We start from the raw sequence: 18,458 nt of genomic DNA on the forward strand, positions 1-18,458 counted from the left end.
AAACACTAATAACCTAACTAATAGCATGTAAGCCACTCCCTCTCCTTTATTTGTTTATTTGACTAGTACAGGAAATAAAGGGTTCTTTTGTTTTTACAAATGAAATAAACAGTGGAAAAGCTCTTTGTCTCTTTGTAGTCTAACATATGAACTCTGAGTTCCTTGAATACTGCAAGTGTCACTGTTCACTTCGTTATACAACACTGTAGTTATGGGATGAAAATGCAGAATAATGGTGGTGACCCCTCACCCGCAGGACTTGAAAGCTGATCTTTTCTGCAAGTCTGTTCTAGTATCCTGAGGCTCTTCACTTTTCTCTCATAAGGTGCTTTAATTACCTTAGCGTGCTTCCTCTCCTGGCTCCTGGCTTACACAGAGACACGAATAATGTCTGTGAGGCAGAAAGGAAACAGCGTGGCATGGCATGCTCTCCCTGCAGGGCTTACATCCCACAGTGCTCCTGGCTCAAGCTGGCCTGAGGAATCTTAAACAGGATTAGTGTTGCTTTGGCAGGCCCTGATATTAATGCAGAGTAGGTGGCTTGGAGTGGTGTTTGTGTCTATGATCCTGAGCAAAATGAGTGTTCTGGCTTTACTTTTACAGCTTCAAGAAGCCAGGAGTGGTCCTTGACAATGGTATTCCCTTCAGTCTTGCTGCCGAGGTAGTGGGGTGTAATCCATGTGGTGTAGTTTGCCCTGCTGTTGGTCTCCATAGCAGCTGGTTTGTTTTCCTGCATATGTGATCTAGTTTAGCGGGTTGTGTTGCCTGCAAGACTTATTCTGGGGTTTGGTGTTTGCCTGTGTGAAGGAAGTGCATGGAAACTCCCAAGACATGTCATCTGTACTTCCTTACTTCCCCCAATCTTGGTTCAAATAAGGCAGAAATTTATTAAATAGTTGGTGTGTTCTGCAGACCTGGCTTTTCCACTCAGATGTCTAGACAGCGCTATGGGTATTTATTTCTTTATAGGGCAAGTGCTGTTGTATTTATGGCTTAACTTAAAAATGGAAAATTGTCAAAGGGAAGTTTTGCACAATTCCATGTGAAATCTTTGGAGTGTAAGTGTGGAGAGCACACATAACTGGTGTTAATGTGGCATAACTCTCTGGTCTCTCTGTACTGACTTACTGCTTAATGAATGCGATTCTCTTTTCAAAATAATAGGTTTGCTGCTGGCTTTTGAAGCAAAGCCTTAAGCTTCTCTCTTCAGCATCTCTAGGATCAGTCCACTGGGATGTTGGAATAAGGTTCTCAGATAGGTACTTCTGCTCTGAGCTCCTGTATGGGCAACTAAGTCTGTCTGGTGACTCTGGCTTCCTGAGCCTTCCATACCTCTTACTGTTAGCATTTCTTTTTGCAGGTGTTTAGATGTTTTACATACTTTCTCTTCCTTTTTTAGGTTTGGAAGGCGTTTTGAATCCCCTCTTTTGTGGCAGAGCATTATCATGATCATTACAATGTTACTGATGCTGAAACTGTGCACTGAAATTCGTGTGTCCAATGAGCTGAACGTGAAACGCCGCTCTTTTGCAGGTCAGTGATGGGAATTGGCTTTTTTAGGATAATATCTCTGAAAATATAGTGTGCTCTACTTTCAGTACAAAAGTTCTGTGTTGCAGTCCAGTCTCCCCACTGTACCACTTTCTGAACTTTTTTTTGAAACTGCTTATTTTCTAGATAACAATGTACAGCTGAAATTTTATTTCAGACAGGTCTTGGCTCAGTCTAGAAATCGGAGTTCTCCCTAATATTTCACACCACATTCTGAATATAGAGCTAGTTGTTATGTTATTGTGCTAACCTGGATTTTTTAAAATATCTTGGCTGGAGTAAGAAGCTGTTTTCTTCAGCTGTACGTTTTACCAAGTTCTTAGTTATGATCTTATGCTGTTATCTAAATGTTGTAATTGCAAACATTTGCTTTTGTAGATAATAATTTTCTATTTACTTGAGTTACTGACCATCAAGAAACCAGGTGCTTCTTACCATGGTTGCAAAACTATCTTTCTATCTTTTTTTTTTTTTTTTTTTTTTTTTTTTTTTTTTTTTTTTTTTTTTTGTGTACCATTTCCATTGGCTTTAGTGTGAGATTAGTTGGGATTTGTGGGAGTTTTCTCATATTTTTGTTTTGGTTAATTTTGATAATTTCGGTTGGGACAGACTATTCTCTGTTTAATAAAATGTTCAGTCTTTGTGCAAAGTCCTTTTCTCCCTGCAGATAAGAAATGTGAGATAGGGTAGATTTTTGTTTCTTTGTGTTGACTTTGATGAACAACATTTTATGTAACAGCTTATTACCAACAAGAACAGAATTAACACTGTCAGCTTTCTGTCAGTTGTTTTGCCATTAAGGATGTATAATTTATTCTCTCCATCTGTTCTCTTCCACATTCCCTAGTAATTGAGGGTCTGATCCAATTCCAGATATCCACAGCCATCATTAGAAGGCAGCAGCTCCTGGCTGTGCAGTAGGGTAATTTATCTAACAGCTAAGGAGGCTACTTCCATTCCTGCTCATTGTAGAGTGTAGTGAGAAACTATTCAGGTAAGTGAATTCGTGTGGAAGAGGAGCTGCAATCCAGCTTCCAAACACAAGCTGCTGTGTTCACAAGGGTTTTCAGTCTGGCAGGATGAACGACTTAAAAGCTGCTTTCAGCCAGATTTAGCAGTAGGTAAAATCCAGGAAGCATTTGGGAGGGGCATGTGTGCTTTCTTCCTCCTCTGCTGTTTGTGCTAGCATTTTGTGGAGTGACAGAGAGGTTTCTCTGTTTGCCCTTTCTGAGAGGAAATTGTTCTTGGGCACATTTACACACACACACTTGCAGGCTCCTCCAGTAACCTTTGGACAGAAAAGGGAGACTCTTCAGTTTAATATATAGTGCTCTTTAAGCAACTTTCCCTGAAGGACATACAGTCTCCTAAGGGGGTAATCAGCCCTTCCTTGACAGATGATAGAACCTCTTTAAGGTTGCATTGTATTATATAAACTTTTTTTCCTAAAACTCATTTTGTCATAGGGAATTTGCTAGAGAGATGGATTTTTACCTACTTAATGTGGTCCTTAATTATTTGTTTTCATAGAAAGGCTTGAGTCTTCCTACAAGGACTGAAAATATCTGGAATATCTTTCTTACATGGGATTGATATTTAGTAAGGTCAACTGTATGATGGGTCAGAATAAAGATTCAGGTGCATGCAAAGCTCCTTTCAAGCTGGACAGAATGGTAGGTTTCAAGAACAATACGAGTAGGAGTGAGAACTGTGTTTCTAATCAAACACCTAATCTTATCTCTAAAGTTTTATGGTGATCAAGGCAAGCTGATAAGTCTGTGTACTTACTTTCCTTCCTTATAGTTTGCTGGGGCAGTGAAGAGCTAGGTTTGAAGTCATTGTTTTTTGTTAACCTTGCAGAATCCTAACGGAAGGTACAGCATTTCTGTATGATAATTGTTATTTCTCACATTGCTGGTCTTCATTGTTTTTCTTTTCTATCCTTCCTTTGAATGTTTCAGCAAAATAATCCAAAATATTTAGAAAGAATAGACTATTTCAGTGGAAGGGAGTTGGCTGTTTTCTTATATTATTTTTAAATGTAGTATTTCTTCCAAGTGGCAGAAGTGTGTTTACCAGTGTGTTTTCAGTTATGTGGGAATTGCCTTTTTTATTTTTGTTTTTATTTTTCTCACAAATTAGGTCCCTTAAGTAATAACTAGTTCAGAAAGAATCTGCCTCCTATCTTGAAGCATTAAGAAGCAATCTCTTCAAATCCTGACAAGCTTGTTCTATATTCTTTATCATGTTTTCTGGTGTTACTGGCTTAAAATACCCAAAATGTCAATAGCTATTCAGAACATACAAAGCCATTCAGTCAATTTGCTTGTACTTTGATTTGTAGGGTAACTGTCATAGCATGAGAAATGCAGTCTCCCTAGATTTTCTAGGGAGATTTTTTCCTTTTATTTTTTTTAGACTCTGTACATAGAGAACTTAAAAAGATTATGTGAATTTTCTTAAATTTTTCCCTTCTCACAGTTACTTCTAAATTATGGGATTTCCCCCCACTCCCTTTTAGTATTGCAAAATGAAATTAAGTTGAAAGTGGTGCAACCCATCTTGTGCTGTTGCTGCCTTCTCTGATTTTTTTGTTTTGGATACAGAGACTTTATCCTTCAGTACATACCAATTGAAAACAAAGCAAATGCTGTTCATATATCCTACTGTTCTATTACCTTTTTTTTTAACTTGGACCGTATAGCCTGTTTTTAACAATTCAGGTTGGAGAAAGCCAGCACCCAAATCAGGCAAAATACAGAACTAACAAATACCCCAATTTGATTTTAAAACCTCCAGTGATAGGACAGTTCTCTCCCTTGCATGATGTTGCCTTGAAAACTACATGGGGTCCTCAGGTGAAATCAGCAGCTGTGAACAATAGCTTCTTATCTTTTATTTTGTATTCAACCTCACTGCATCTTAAGTGCTCTAATGCAGATCTTCTGGTACCATTATTGGGGTAACAACAGTTTTCCATATTTGTTCCCAAGTTTTAAAGTTGTATCTGTGGAGCCATATTTATGCTGCGTTGTTGGCACAGTACAGAAAGTGCCATGCTTCTTGTTAATTTTCTTGTTGTTTTTGTTCAGAGTATTGTAATATTTTGGGGCATGATGGTGCTACCATGCTAAAGAGCTGAATTTTGAAATACAAAATGTGGATGTGCTATGTCTTTACTCAGGAACCAAGAGGTGGCTGAAGCAAAATTGTCACAGGTACAGACAGCTGAAAACGTCTGGTTACTTTTGGGAATGTTGGTGGGCCAGAGCAGTTTCTTCATATTCTTGGAGAGACAGACACTCTCCCTAAATCAGCCTCCCACCTCTCTCCGGCAAACATTCTAGTAATGCCCAAGATGTTGTGACAGGTTTTGACCCCCTTGAATGTATGAACTATACTGAAAACCAGTGGACAATATTTATTGAAAGGAGATTCTTGGACATCTCTCTCTCTGTACTTGTGCAGCCTGGGCTCTACAAGTAGAACATGGACTCCTGTGTTTTTGCATTAAGATTATTTCCTCTTGTCATTCATCCAGTTTTGCTGGTGGACTTAATCTCCTTTATAACTTGTATCTTATTATAGCACTATGATCCTTTCAAGAGCTTTGGTTTTGGCACTGAAGAATTCTCTTGTGTAATATGTGGGTTTCAACTGGCAGAGGAAGGTTAGAGTGGAAAAGGTTTAGCATGCAGCATGGTTGCAGATGAGGTTTGTTCTCTTCTTCTTGAGCTTTGTGACAGTATTTTTGAATAGCATTTTCCACCAGAGGCAAGATAATTACTGTCTCAGCTGTTAATACATACACATATGTCCACGCACCCTGTGTTGCTGAGGTAACAGGTTGTTTTCTCTGATCATTAAAAGTTAGAATTTATGTAGTCTAAGGTAAGAATCAAGCTGCCTGTTTAATTGTTTTTTAAGCCTTTATTTTCCCCTCCTAGGTACACTGCATGTTGGGTTGTGCACTGAGACTGTTCAGGGACTTCGTACTGCTCAGTCCTATCTTAGCATTGTGGGGTGGGAGTCTTATAGAAAGCATGGGGACTAAAATTTCTGGCATGTTTTGGTCTGGCTATTATTTTTTAATGAATAAAATGTACTAACTGACTAAACTGTAGCTCAAATAACCACTGTTACATTTAATCATAAAAGTCTGTTTGTCTTTCCTTTCTTTTTTTTTTTTCCCTTCAACTTTTTTTTTATGTAGCTGCAGATAGTAAGGATGAAGAAATCAAAGCACCTCCCAAGAGATCCTATCTGGGTATGTACTGTACAAACCCATTCTGCCTGAAGTTGTCCCCTTAACCACATATTTCATGATTTACTACTTTTTGTGATCATTTTTGGAAATGATTGCATGATCATTTCTATAGAGAATGTTTGCATTACCTTTTCTTGACATACTAAAACCTGGTTTTTAATTTTTTTTTAATTTTTCACCTGCCCACTTTTAACTTTCATGGAAAAGAGGAAAAGATGCTTTCAGCTCTATTTCAGAAACTAATTCTTTGAAGGCAGTTGAATTGACTACATTGTGTGTCTTCCATACTCCTTCCCCAAGCTGGACAAACAAAACAGTGATTCACTTCTTCAGACTCAGTTGGCCTTTTTTCAGCTCTAATGCTGAGGAAACTATGAAATATACAGCAGTATCTTTTAGCAGATATTGCACTTTGATATTCAAGCAAAGTGCCTGCATCCTTGTGAATATTCTTCTCTTTTTCATTATAGAGCAGCCTCAAAATTGCTATTTGAGAATTAGTAATGCTCAAGGTGAGAGCTTCCAATCTTCAGAGTTGGAATCTATGTCGTTTAATTTAGCTAAGGAACAAGAAGTATTAGGTGCAAACTAGCCTTGCAGTACTTTTTCCACTCCTAATAGTTTGGAATGCCAGTTTTAGTCAAGTAATTGTAGTTTTGTTTTAAATTAGTTGGGGTATTGCATCAGAGAAGTTATGCTGACACAGAAGTTCCCCAAAATCAACTTTTAGTCTGGTTTTAACTGAACTGATTCAGAATCTTCCATTGGTATCAGCTGTATTCTGTTGCAGTTCTTGAGTTAGTGTTAGTGAGGGATCAACTCAGCTGGCAATATCCAGGGCACAGAAGAACATTACTGCAGCAAAAGGAGAGTCTCTGTATTTCTCAACACACAGTTAATCAAGCTGGAGTTAGCTTTAAGAAACTGCCCAAGAATGGTATTAACCTGAGTGCTTTCTTGAAGCCATAAGGCCATTCCTGCTTAGGTCAAATAAGACTGTCTTTTAATGATTCATTTTCTGGATCTCTCCTTTCAGATTTAGGGGCAAAATCCATGCTTTGGGAAATTTATCAGGTTTTTTTGTCTGATACCAGTATTTTTGCAAAGCACCTTTTCCTTTTATATTTTCAAAACATTATTTTGTCTGGATTTGGTATCAAACTGTTTTCTTTCTGTTTGTCTTTAACTCTAGTTTGTGTGGTCGTTCTCACTGGCTTGCAACACTAACCACTGGAATGTAATGTTTAAGCAGTTCTGTCCTCCATGTGCCTGTATTCCTGTTGTCTTTTACTGGTTTCTAGTAATGCTTTATTTACAGTCTCAGAGCTATAAACAGTTGCCAGCTTCAAGTGGTTAAAATTAAACAGAAATAAGTTACTTTATGTGACCTTTTACTTTTTTCAATCAATTTTTTTACTTGTCTTTTTGGTTAAAAAGTAATTTGTTGGTAGTTTGATAGCTTAAAAAGATGCAGAATAAAGCACCACACATCTTAATCCAGCTGGTCTAAGTCTGAAACATTTCGTTAATAGGTATTGCTTGAGGTTTGTTTTAGAGTTGCTTAGCAAAATGGGATGAATTGAATTATTGCTAAGGAACAAGACAGCCTTACACTACTGCTCTGAAGTTTAAAGACTGGGTGGGCAAGTTAGAAATAGGACAATTCTCACTGCTATAAAGAAATTAGAGATGTTTTGAGCTGTTTGTGTATAATGTGTATACAAAAGTATGTGCTGGTGGTATGAAGAGTGAGGTGCACAGTGCTGTGTGTCACAGCATATGTCATACTCAATTGACATAGGGCTTAACTGAGCTGTGCCGTGCAGTGCTGTGTTTTGCCACAGCTCTGGGGAAGCTCACTTAGAGATTAGCTGAGGGGAATATTGACCATACTTTCATGTGCTTGTGCATTCTCATTATGAAATTAAAACTTTAATGAGTTTTAATTAAAACTTCTGCTCAAGAAGGGCATGTTTTTTAATTTCCTTTGAATAGTTAAGTGGTGTAAAAAAATTTCAATGTATTTTTAGGCTTCAGAAATTATTATATTAATTTACTACATCTTTATTTACAGTAATTTACTGCATGACCAGAAAAAGAAAGTATGTCTGTAAATTATGTCTGTAAATTATGATCTGTGTAAACTATTTAGTTATAGAGCTGTTGAGCCATTAGTCTGAAAATGTATTGGGCTACCGATGAATTTTAGGTGAACTTGTTAGATAAGTACAGAGGCATTTGTTTGGTGCTTCTCCTTGAACAGAACTGAAGAGCTCCCTGAGATTGCTTTAGGGTTTGTTTTATTGTTGGTAGTTCAAGAAACCACTTAATGCCACTATTTTTCCACATGTTATCTGACAAAGTCTTTATCTCTGTCACATGACTCTGAAAAGTGACTTTCTATCAGTCAATACTGAGAGAGAGTTGAGGGTGTGGGGGAAGGTTACTGCAGTTTGAATGACCTAAAAAAATTACAGTAAGATTGGCCCCAGGGTGTAAGGTTTTCTGATTCCATACAGAAATAAAATTATTTTCCTTTTTTTTTCTTGGTGAAGGAAAGATCAAACGAGGTAGCTCCAGTTCTAAAGGATTAATGCTTTATTTTTTTTGTTTTCTAGTTCAGATACCTAGTGCTTGGTAGCATGGCAACTGCTGAGACTGTGCAAGGCGCAGTTGAGTTGAAATTTGGGTTTTTGCTTGTTCCTTGTTTCATGATGAGATGATTTAGAACAAATATGAATAAGTGTATTAATCTGTTTTGCTAAAATACAAATTCCATATATATATTTTGAGCCCTGTGAGTGTTGGAGACTGTTGGGGTAACAAAATCACTAAAGAAGTAACAAAACACGACCACAGTTCCTAAGAGCCTGTATTGTTTAAAGTTGTTCAGAGTGGTTTCAGTGTGTGGTAGGTGAGCCTCAACGTGGATGAGACTTGCTGGAATTTTTTTTTCCTTCTAAGTAGATGGTTAAGCATTTGGAAAGACATTTCTGGGATTTCCTTCTCTATCTGAAGATGGTTTTAACACTTGCTGTATTACAGAATCCTGAACCTTGGTTTTAACTTAAAAAAACCTCATCTGATTTGATGAGTGTGATTTCACTAAATTTTAAAACACGAGTAATAAGAATTAGTGGTAATGGAACAACAAAAACTTAGATTCATGGAATACCTGTTGCAAAATATTTGAAACTACTAAACATTTTTTATGGGGGGAAAATGTAAAATGTATGTATAGTTGACTTTGCAGCCTTATAGTTGCATAATAATGAGGAGAAAATAGTAATGTGAATTGAGCAGGTGCAGGCATCTGCTGCAAGTTTCCACTGGCAGTGTGACGGCCTGGTGAATGACTCACACTTCACCTCTCCTTTTGTCCATGCTCCTTAGTTAGCTCAGGGCAGCAGTTGGCTTGTGTTGTTCAACAGCACCACCACAGTGTTGACATATTTGAGAGCAGCATTACTGCGTTACATGTGCCATGAAGGATGTAAACTTTATTTAATCAGCTCTCTGACTTCTTCTCTTTACTGTTAGGTCCGCTTGGGCTCAGCACGGCATCCTGCCCAGCTTGTGGACGAGGACTCTGTTTTCCCAGGGGTGCTCTGTCCAGCCCTAACACCCTGAGCAGAGCTGGGGACACAGCAGAGGCACAGCTTTCCTTGCTGGTTGTAGGGGCACCTGGGTTTCATTGGAAGTGCTTGACTTCTGCACTGTGCTGCCTGGTGGTTGAATTCCCTGTACAGCTGGAACAATGAGAGCAGAGTTATTGCTGGGTGTCACCACCTCTTTCTGTGCATAACTGAATGTGGAAGTGCTCTTGGAAGGATTTTGATCCCTCCTCCCCAGGATTATATGTATCCTCGTTAGACTAATTTCAGAGTGCTTTTGTTAGTATTTTGGGGAGGATGTTCAGGAGAAGGGATTGTAATGGCATGTCTGTGAGAAAGCAGGATGCCAAAAGGATATATTTTTTTGCTTTATTTAGTTTTGCTTTGTTTAGTTTTGTGGTTTGTTTTTAATTTTTTTTAAAAGGATTAAACAATATTAGTGGAGTTCTAGTTGTTGAAAAATTCAGGTCTACTTTGCCTGAGAAAATAGCACCTGTCTGCATTAACACTTAGGTTGTAATTCTTTATATGATGGGAACAGTTTCTTCCCCATGTCTTTCTCTGCATCAATTTGTAGACCTTTTAGGAGACAAAAGAGAGTAAGAAATGGAGATTATAAACACATAGGGGCAATTTAAAATTTGTTTTAAGTAAATACTTAAGTGGCAAACATTGGTGTCTTTTTAATACATAATTTTGGTTTATTTTTAGTTGATGTTGCAAAAGAGACCAACACAAGTCTGGAAAGTAATTTGTCTTTACAGATATGGGTCTGTGCTGGAAGTCTAGATTATTCAAGCATTTCAGAATATTTCAGTCCAAATAGAACACTTGATTTTTTAAAAATATTGTTGGCATACTGAACAGATTGAACAGAACTTTTTTTTTTAAATTAAATTAAAGACAGAGAGGGAATAGTTTCATTTAAAAATTTGTTCCTTTATTTTCATAGAGGATTTGTCCTGAACCATTGCAAGTTCAACACTGAAATAATTTTCTTTAAGAAAACATGAGAAAAATGGATTTGGATCAGTCTGTTTTCTGGAACCAGTTTTATGTTTCCCAGTAGATACTCTCTTTCAGGCTTTGACGTTCCATTCAGTGTAAATCTTTCTTCAGCCCCTTAGGCTAATTGGCCTCAAAATAAAACTTCTGTGGCCTTTTATGTCCTGTTGAAAATGTTGAAAGTGGTTCAGTAGGAGGGCATGCCTTTCTTACAGGCTTATCTGGTATTATTCATAAGGTGTAAGAGGGAAGGATAAGTTTAAATTCTGTATTCCAGAGAGACTTTTTCCTTTCAGAAAAGACAGCTGGAAAGGGAGAAACCCAAATAAGGATTTTTGAGGCCTCTGAGCAGCTATGATCCCTGCCTCTGGCAGTTTGCAGTTTTCTTAAGGTGAGAGATCCAGAAATCCTCTGCAGTGAGGTGGAGGCATGAGGCCTATTTGCCTTCTGTCTCCGTGAGTGCTCTGAAAGCACATTCCTGATCACAGTGGTCAGGAATGAATTTTCTTTTATTTTCCCATTTCCCTGTGCTGGAGGCAGCTGTCCCACGTGGTTATCTGGAGGGTGAAGGAAGGGGAGAGGGAGAATTGCAGTAAATCTAGAGACTTCGAGATGAAGTGGTGAGGGATCCAGGTGGACAAGTCACACTTGTACTGCATGGCATGTAGCAGGTTTAGGCCTGAGAGACAGGTGGTGGCTTTGCATGAGAGTTAAGTTGGTCACCTTTAGAAAACCCAAGGGTGTTTCTTTTTGTGGGTGTCTTGGTTTGGAAAGACAGGTGTCTTCTAAGGAAGGCAGGAGCCTCCCCAGAAATGGAAAATGTAACCCTCATCCCTCTGAATTGCTATAAATTTTAAATTTATAGGCTCTCAGGCAAAAATATGGGAGCAGGAATAACAGTTCTTTATTAGGGAAGAAAACAAAAAGATAAAATAAACAGTGCAGTAAACTAAAACAGCACTGAGAGTCAGAACACAGCCTGACACCCTGTGGGTCGGGGTGTTGGTAGCAGTCCAATTAAATGGTGGCTGCAGTCCTCCTGGAGTGTCAGGTGTAGTTCTGTTGGAGCAGGGATCCTGCAGAAAGGGCGTAGTCTTCCTCTGAAGATCCAGTGGAAAAGGCAGCTGTTCCTCTGGGAAATGCAGTGGAGAAGCTGTGGGTGTTCCAGAATCTCAAGATTATATCTGGGTAGGAATGTTTGGCTCCTCTTTCTGGGAATAGCATGTCACAATGGAATGCTAACAGTTCTTATCAGTCATGCAGTGATATTCAGTAGACTGTTATCAACAGATGTCTCCCTGGAGGGAGGATAGGTTGTGGAAGAGATGAGGAAAACTGCCCACTTAACAGAAGACAACTGCCATACAGATGGCAAATAGAATACAATTTGCTTGGCAATCCAGGACAGTGGGATGTGATGGAAGTGGAAGAGACTGACATTACCTGCATGACTGATAGGTAAAGTATGAGGCAATAGCTCCCAAGTCTTAAACTAATCTTGGATGTATTGTTCCATTCATGAACTGCAGACTTATCAGTAGTTGTAGTTAGCCATAGGAAATAATCTGGTGTTGTGGGCTCACCCTGGCAGGCAGCTCTTCCCAGCAGAGCCACCCTCTCAGTCCCCTGTAGTGGGGTGGGAGGGGAGAGTCAGAAGGCCAGAAGTGAGAAACTTCTGGGTTGAGGTAAAGACACTTTAAAGGGTGAAGCAAAAGCTGTGAATACAGGCAAAGCAAAGTAAGGATTTAATTCTCTGCTTCCCATCGGCTGGCAAATGTTCAGACATTTCTAGGGAAGTAGGAATTCACCATGGGAGCATGATGGGGAGACAAAATCCATAATTTCAGACGTCCCCACTTCCTCCTCCTGAGCATGCTGCTTACACTTTCTGTGATCACTTGATCAATGTGTGAGCCAGCACAGGCAGGCTCTACTGTGATTCGATTATCTCCAGAACAGGGCAGGAATCTCAGACATGTTTGATGGGGTGCCTCTTACCACAGGCCTGTATTACCTAAACACAGATGCTTGAGTTGACTCTTGAAGAAAGGTGAGGTGATGAAATGTGGTATAAATCCAAAAAACCCAGTTTTTTCTGAGCCCAAGAAATGCCAAGGACTCCTCTCTGAATTCTCCTTTCTGGTTTAGTAGTGTACGAGAGCTGTAGAGCACCTGTTGCTTCGTGCTAGCATGAGTCCTCATTTCAAGTTGAAGTCTTGTCTTAGTCAGTATGCTTCATGGTGGATTCTTACTGGGGCTGCCAGTTATCTGAAAATGGAATGACATGTGTCTGCCAGGTAAACAGTTTTTTTGGCTGCTGACCTGGTATTTTCTTTACGTAGGTAGCATAACTCAGAGAAGGGAGATCTTATTTAGGTGGTAACACTTAATCCTTTTTTTCTGAATTTTGGTTAGCATAATGATGGTTGAACAGGTTCCTACTGATTTTGGGGTTTGTTTTGGAACTTAGATATTTTACCTTAGTTTAAGATAAAACTAAACTTGGTAGGCAGAGAGGTAATGTCCTTTAACAGACAAATTGGGGAAAAAGTGTTTTCAGCTGTGCAAGTTCTTGTGCAGGTCTGTAATAGAAGCAGTGAGCTTCAAGCTCCTTTCAGTTTGGAAGCTGCTTCTCTCCCAGGTTTAACTTTTGTATCAGTTACAACAGTTAAGCAGGAAGAATAGTTGCCACCTGTGGGATGGGGGAATGTGATGAACACCCACCTTGGAATGTGGATGGGTGAGTTGCATTTCAGGTTGTATTTTTAGTGGACAATGAAGCCAACAGTTCTAGAGTCTGTAACTTTTGATAACTATTGATGAATTTTAGTTTCTAGACTTAATGTTTGGCAACTTTACAAAAACATTTTTGGCTTTTGGGCTTCACTCAGAGATCAGAAGTGGCACCTTCGACAATGAAAATCTTTTCTGGCCAGTAATGTTCCTCTCCCTCCCTAGTGTGTGGGAGATGGTGACTAGTGATTGTTTCATATTAGCCACACATTTTGCACTGGCAGAGTTGATGCACTGTACGAAGTACTTTGCATTCAGCAATAAATGCAGTAGCATTCCTGTGCTTTGAGAGCTGTATTGTAAAAACTACTCTTTCAAAATACTTGAGAAATTGGAACTGCCACCTGCAACTTCTTTTAGTTGTTTAACTGAATCCTCTGAAGCCTTAAGCACTGAAGGCATTATTCTGATCTTGTGCAATGTGGACAATAACACTTTTTTTCAACGTTATGTTTTATTGTAGTGCATACAGTAACTTGTGGTTAAACTGGTTCTTCTTCACAGTTTAAAAATTTACCCATTTTTAATCAGCAAGGTTCAAAGTACCACTTTGTAAGATGAAATGTCCTTGGTTTTTAAATTTTCAACAGGTTACTGTTGAACAGAGTGGACTAGATCTCCTGCAGAAGGCTTTTCCAATCCAAACTATTGTGGGATTGTAAATAAAATATTTGTAATTTGCTCTGTCAACTGTAGTAACTTTGTAATGTTTTGTATAACGTGTTCATTCATTTGGCTTCTGTCATTGCTGGTAATCAAACAATATACATATTCTCTATCCCTAAAACAGGGAGTTGAGAAACTATTACCCATGTTTACTTGTCACCAGGACAGGGAACCTGGTGGACGTTGTTCTGGTTTTGCTGCTACCGCATTTTGAAATTATTATTTAGCTCCCTTTAAGTTTTCAGCCTACAGTCAGCAGGGAGATGGTACAAGTCTGTGGTTGACTATCTCTTTTGAGTTAGAGTCATTTCAGTGAGATGTTATTTCGGAGTAGAGCAGTATGTTTGGTCCTCAGTCTTTTGGCCCCTTCTTTGCACCAGCCTTGCTGCTGCTTTTGAATGGCTTTGACATGAAAATATGGGTAGGCTGGTGTTTTGTGAACTTCTTAATGCAGTTTACAGTGCTTGTGTTTATAGTTTAAGAGGATCTGCCAGGCTAAATATAGCATGTGAAGGGCCCATGCCTGTTCCAAAAGCCTGCCTGCTGCAAGGAAAAAGGGGATGTACAGGCAGGCATGATTTGAGTGAAGGAGGTATGTGCAGTGTCAGGAGCCTTTCCTTTGCTGTGCAGCATGAGGAGCACACTGCAGTACTTGCGAGAGCTGGAAAGAAGCAGTGCAGTTGTTGTTCTCCTGGCCTGTCTTTATTAAAAAAAAAAAAAGGTGAGTGGGGAGAAAAGAAAAAAGTCTTTATCTGCTACCGAGAAATTTCAGTGTTACCTTAAGTTGAGGGAAAACTGTTTTTTGGTCTGGGGAGAAAAGAAGAGAGGTGGTGAAGGTTGCTCCCCAGCCTGGCATGAGCAATTACACCTAGAGGTTCACAGGAACAAGGTTCAGCACTGTGTTTGTGGAGTGTGCTGCTCGGCCTGCCTGCTCTGGCTGCTGGTGCCCCTGACCAGCTGTCTGGCAGGCCTGTCATCCAGCTCTGCTCTGGTGGGAAGAAGAGACTGGAAACAGGGTCTGTTGGAAGAGCTGTGTGGCAGCAGAAATACTATTTATGGCGTAAGACCCATGTCCAGTTGGTGGTGTGGTGGGGAGATAAACCTGTGGATTTATTAAACGTGGATTTTGCTGGTGCCTCACACAATTCAGATGGAGGAAGGAGAACTCCTAGCAACATCTAGCCACATGAGGGTGCTCTGGTGTTTCCAAAACTTGTCTGCTGAGCCGCTGAACTGGAACCTCAGAGACAAGGCTGAGCTTGCTTTCAGGGCTGTGGAAATAGTGAATAAACAAAGATGTTGAAAAAATATTTTCCTTTTTGGTGGGACCCAGAATAAGTAGGTGCTTTAATAATATCAGCAATGAAACATGTGAATGTTCAGACAGCTAGTTTGTCTGCTCACCCTTCACATCAGGGAGCATGTGTGCAGCAAAGCTGCTGCTTTGGTTTGGTAGAAGTGAGAAACTTTTGCAATTGCCTGCTTCTTGAGCTTGTCACATGCTGTTGTAAACTTGGTCACATCTTGATCTGAATGGTGAGCTTCATTCTTTAAATTTGGCTTGGAAGGGTCTTCTGAAGTTATTTGATCCAGTTCCCTGCTTGAAGTGGGTCCAGTTAGATGAAGTTGCTCAGGGCCTTGTGTGGGTGAGTTGTGAGTATCTCCAGAGATGGAGATTCCACAGCCTCTCTGACACCTGTGCCAATGTCTGACTGTCTTCATGATGATAAAGTTTTTCTTCCATCTACTTGGCATTTCCCTTGTACCTCGTGTCTTGCTATCGCCTATCCTGGTTCCAAGTGCCTTCAAGAAGAGCCTGCCTCCATGATCCACTTCCTCCTCAGCTGTAGGCAGCAAGAACCCTTCTCTTAAAGCTTCATGTACACTGTATATCTGAGCCCTTTAATCATCTTGGTGGCCCACCACTGGGCTCATTTATGGAATCATGAAATTGTTTAGGTTGGAAAAGACCCTTAAGATCACCAAATCTGGCTGTTAACCCAGAGCTGCCAAACCCACCACTAAACTGTGTCCCTAATCACCACAGCTAATCTTTTAAATTCCTTCAGATGTGGTCACTCAGCTGCTACCCTGGGCAGCATGTTCCAGTGATTGACAATCCTTTGATTGATTTGAAGTTTTTTTTCCTAATATACAATCCAAACCTCCTATGATCCAACCTGAGTACATTTTTGCTCATCCTATTGCTTGTTACTGTGGAAAAGAGGCTGACTCCTATGTGGCTACAGTCTCCTTTCAGGCAGTTGTAGAGAGTGAGGAGGTCTCCCCCGAGCACTCCCAACTCTCTCAGCTGCTCCTCATCAGACTTGTGTTCCAGGCCTTCCCCAGCTCCATTGCCCTTCTCTGGACACACTCCAACACTTCAATATCTTTCTTGTAGTGTGGGGCCCAGAACTGGACCCAGGACTTGAGATGCGGCCTCAGTAGTGCCAAGTACAGAGGGACAATCGCTGCCCTGCTCCTGCTGGCCACACTATTGCTGATGCAGGCCAGGGTCATTGGCCTTCTTGGCTACCTGGACACATATGTTGGCTCGTCTTCAGCAACTGACAGCTGTCAGGCACCCCCCAGGTCCTTTTCCACCAGGCAGCTTTCCAGCCGCCCTGTCCCAGCCTGTAGCTCTGCTTGTTGTGACTGAAGGTGCTTGGCCTTTTGACTGTCATACACTTGGCTTCAGCTTATTGATCCAGCCTGTCCAGATGCTTCTGCAGAGCCTTCCTACCCTCCAGCACGTCAGCACTCCCACCCAGCCTGGTGTCATCTGTGGAATTGCTAAGAGCACACTCCAGTAGGCCAGCATCTTTCTTGTACTTGGAAGCCCTGAATGCATTGCTCCAGATAATGTATCTTGTGGGCATTGAGTAGAGAGGAATAAACACATCCATCCATCTGCTTGCCATACATTTGCCCAACTATACAGCCTGGAAGGTGATTGAGTGCCTTTACTATAGGTGTACACTTTGACTCACGCTCAAATTGCCTGCCATGCTACCCTCTGCTATTCTGTGAAACTGTTCTCTAGTGAGTCAGCTCTCTGCACCAGTACTGTGTGGTTACTCCTTCCCAGCCTCACAGTAACCTGAACCTCATTCCTCAGACTAAGATCCCTTTGAATAGCAGTGCTGTCTTCAGTTCATAGAATCATCCAGTATCCTGGGTTAGACAAGGGATCCACAAGGATCACTTAAGTCCTACTCCTGGCTCTGTAGAGGACAGTCCCAAAAATCACACTGTGACCCTGAGGGTGTTATCCAGACACTTCTTGTACTCTGTCAGGCTTGGTGCTGTGACTGCTTTTCAGAGGAGCCCAACCACCCTTTGGATGAAGAGCCTTTTCCTAATATCAAAACTAAACCTCCCCTGACACAACTTCATGCTGTTTCTTGAGATCCTTACACTGGTCAACCAAAAGAAGAGATTGGCATTCTGCTTCACATTGGGATGAAGTTGTTTATTGCGTACTCTCCCTAATTTGGTATTCATGAACTCACCATCATCCAGGTTGTTAATGAAAGATATTAAAGAGCATTGGCCCTAATATTAATCACTGTGTGCTGCCTTGTAACTGGTTGTAAATTGTATGGTTTTCCTTTGAGAGGTGAAAATCTCTTAGCCTGATGATCCAGCCAATTTCTGCCTTTTTTATTGTCCGCTAACAAATCAGTCATTTGTTAATAAAGATACTGCAGGAGACTGTCAGCAGCTTTGTTAAAGGCACTGTAAATAACACCTACTGCTCCCCTCTTGCTTTTAAAACCATGAATTCATAGACTCTTAAAGGGTAGGAATGGACCTCAAAGACCATCTAGTTCCAGTCCTGCTGCCATGGGCAGGATGTCTCCCACTAGACCAAATTGCTCAAGGCCTTATCCAGCCTGGCCTTGAACACTTGCCAGGCATCCACAGTCTGCCTGGGCAACCTGTTTCGTGTCTCACTGCCTTCACAGTAAAACATTTCTTCCTAATATCTAACCTAAATTTCCCCTCTTTCAATTTGTACCCATTTCTCCTTGTCTTATCACTGCAGCTGCTGAAGAGTCCCTCTCCAGTTCCTGGTAGGCTCCCTTCAGATACTGCAAGGTTGTTGTCTCAAAGGGGCAGCTTGGTCAGTTGCAGTTTGTGCTTGGTAAAGCCACGCAGGCTGTCCTGGTTACTTTCTTATCCTTCCTGTGTTTTGGAGTGACTTCCAGGAGGACTTCTTCCATAACCATCCCAGGGATGAGGTTATCCTGATTGGCCTGTGGTTCCCTGGTCTCCTCCTTGCAGATAGGTGTGATTTTTTTTTTTTACCTTTCCTTCCCCCTTTCCCCTGTAATAGAAAATCTCTCCCAGTACCATGATCTTTTAGAGATGATGGACTAGCCTTGCAAAGACATAAGCCTGCATAAGCCTCAACACCCCCATGTGCATCCTCTCTGTGTCACTTGAAAATTTAGATGCAAACTCCTGCTTTCCTGTTCCTGGGTACTGCTTCACTCCATCTTTGCTAGCAGGGCTGAGGAGCTGTAGGGAGCAGACATCACCAGTGAAAGCACATTAAA

At 40.6% G+C, this 18,458-nt stretch overlaps 1 protein-coding gene across 3 annotated transcripts in view; it reads left to right on the forward strand.

Annotated features, from left to right (window-relative positions):
* The window catches only part of SLC66A2 (solute carrier family 66 member 2), a 66,452-nt gene that overhangs the window by 6,623 nt on the left and 41,371 nt on the right, over positions 1-18,458 (forward strand). For 2 of the 3 annotated variants that reach the window (XR_010439154.1, XM_064705141.1), the window contains exons 3-4: positions 1,400-1,533; positions 5,765-5,818. Coding sequence is in view for 2 of the 3 variants with exons in the window: in XM_064705141.1 (XP_064561211.1) it covers positions 1,400-1,533; positions 5,765-5,818 (188 nt within the window). In the remaining variant the exon portion in view is untranslated. The remainder of the gene's footprint in view (positions 1-1,399; positions 1,534-5,764; positions 5,819-18,458) is intronic. The other variant, XM_064705142.1, reaches the window with a different exon arrangement.

Source organism: Zonotrichia leucophrys, chromosome 2 (assembly GCF_028769735.1).
Source record: "Zonotrichia leucophrys gambelii isolate GWCS_2022_RI chromosome 2, RI_Zleu_2.0, whole genome shotgun sequence".
In the NCBI taxonomy this organism is placed as follows: domain Eukaryota; kingdom Metazoa; phylum Chordata; class Aves; order Passeriformes; family Passerellidae; genus Zonotrichia; species Zonotrichia leucophrys.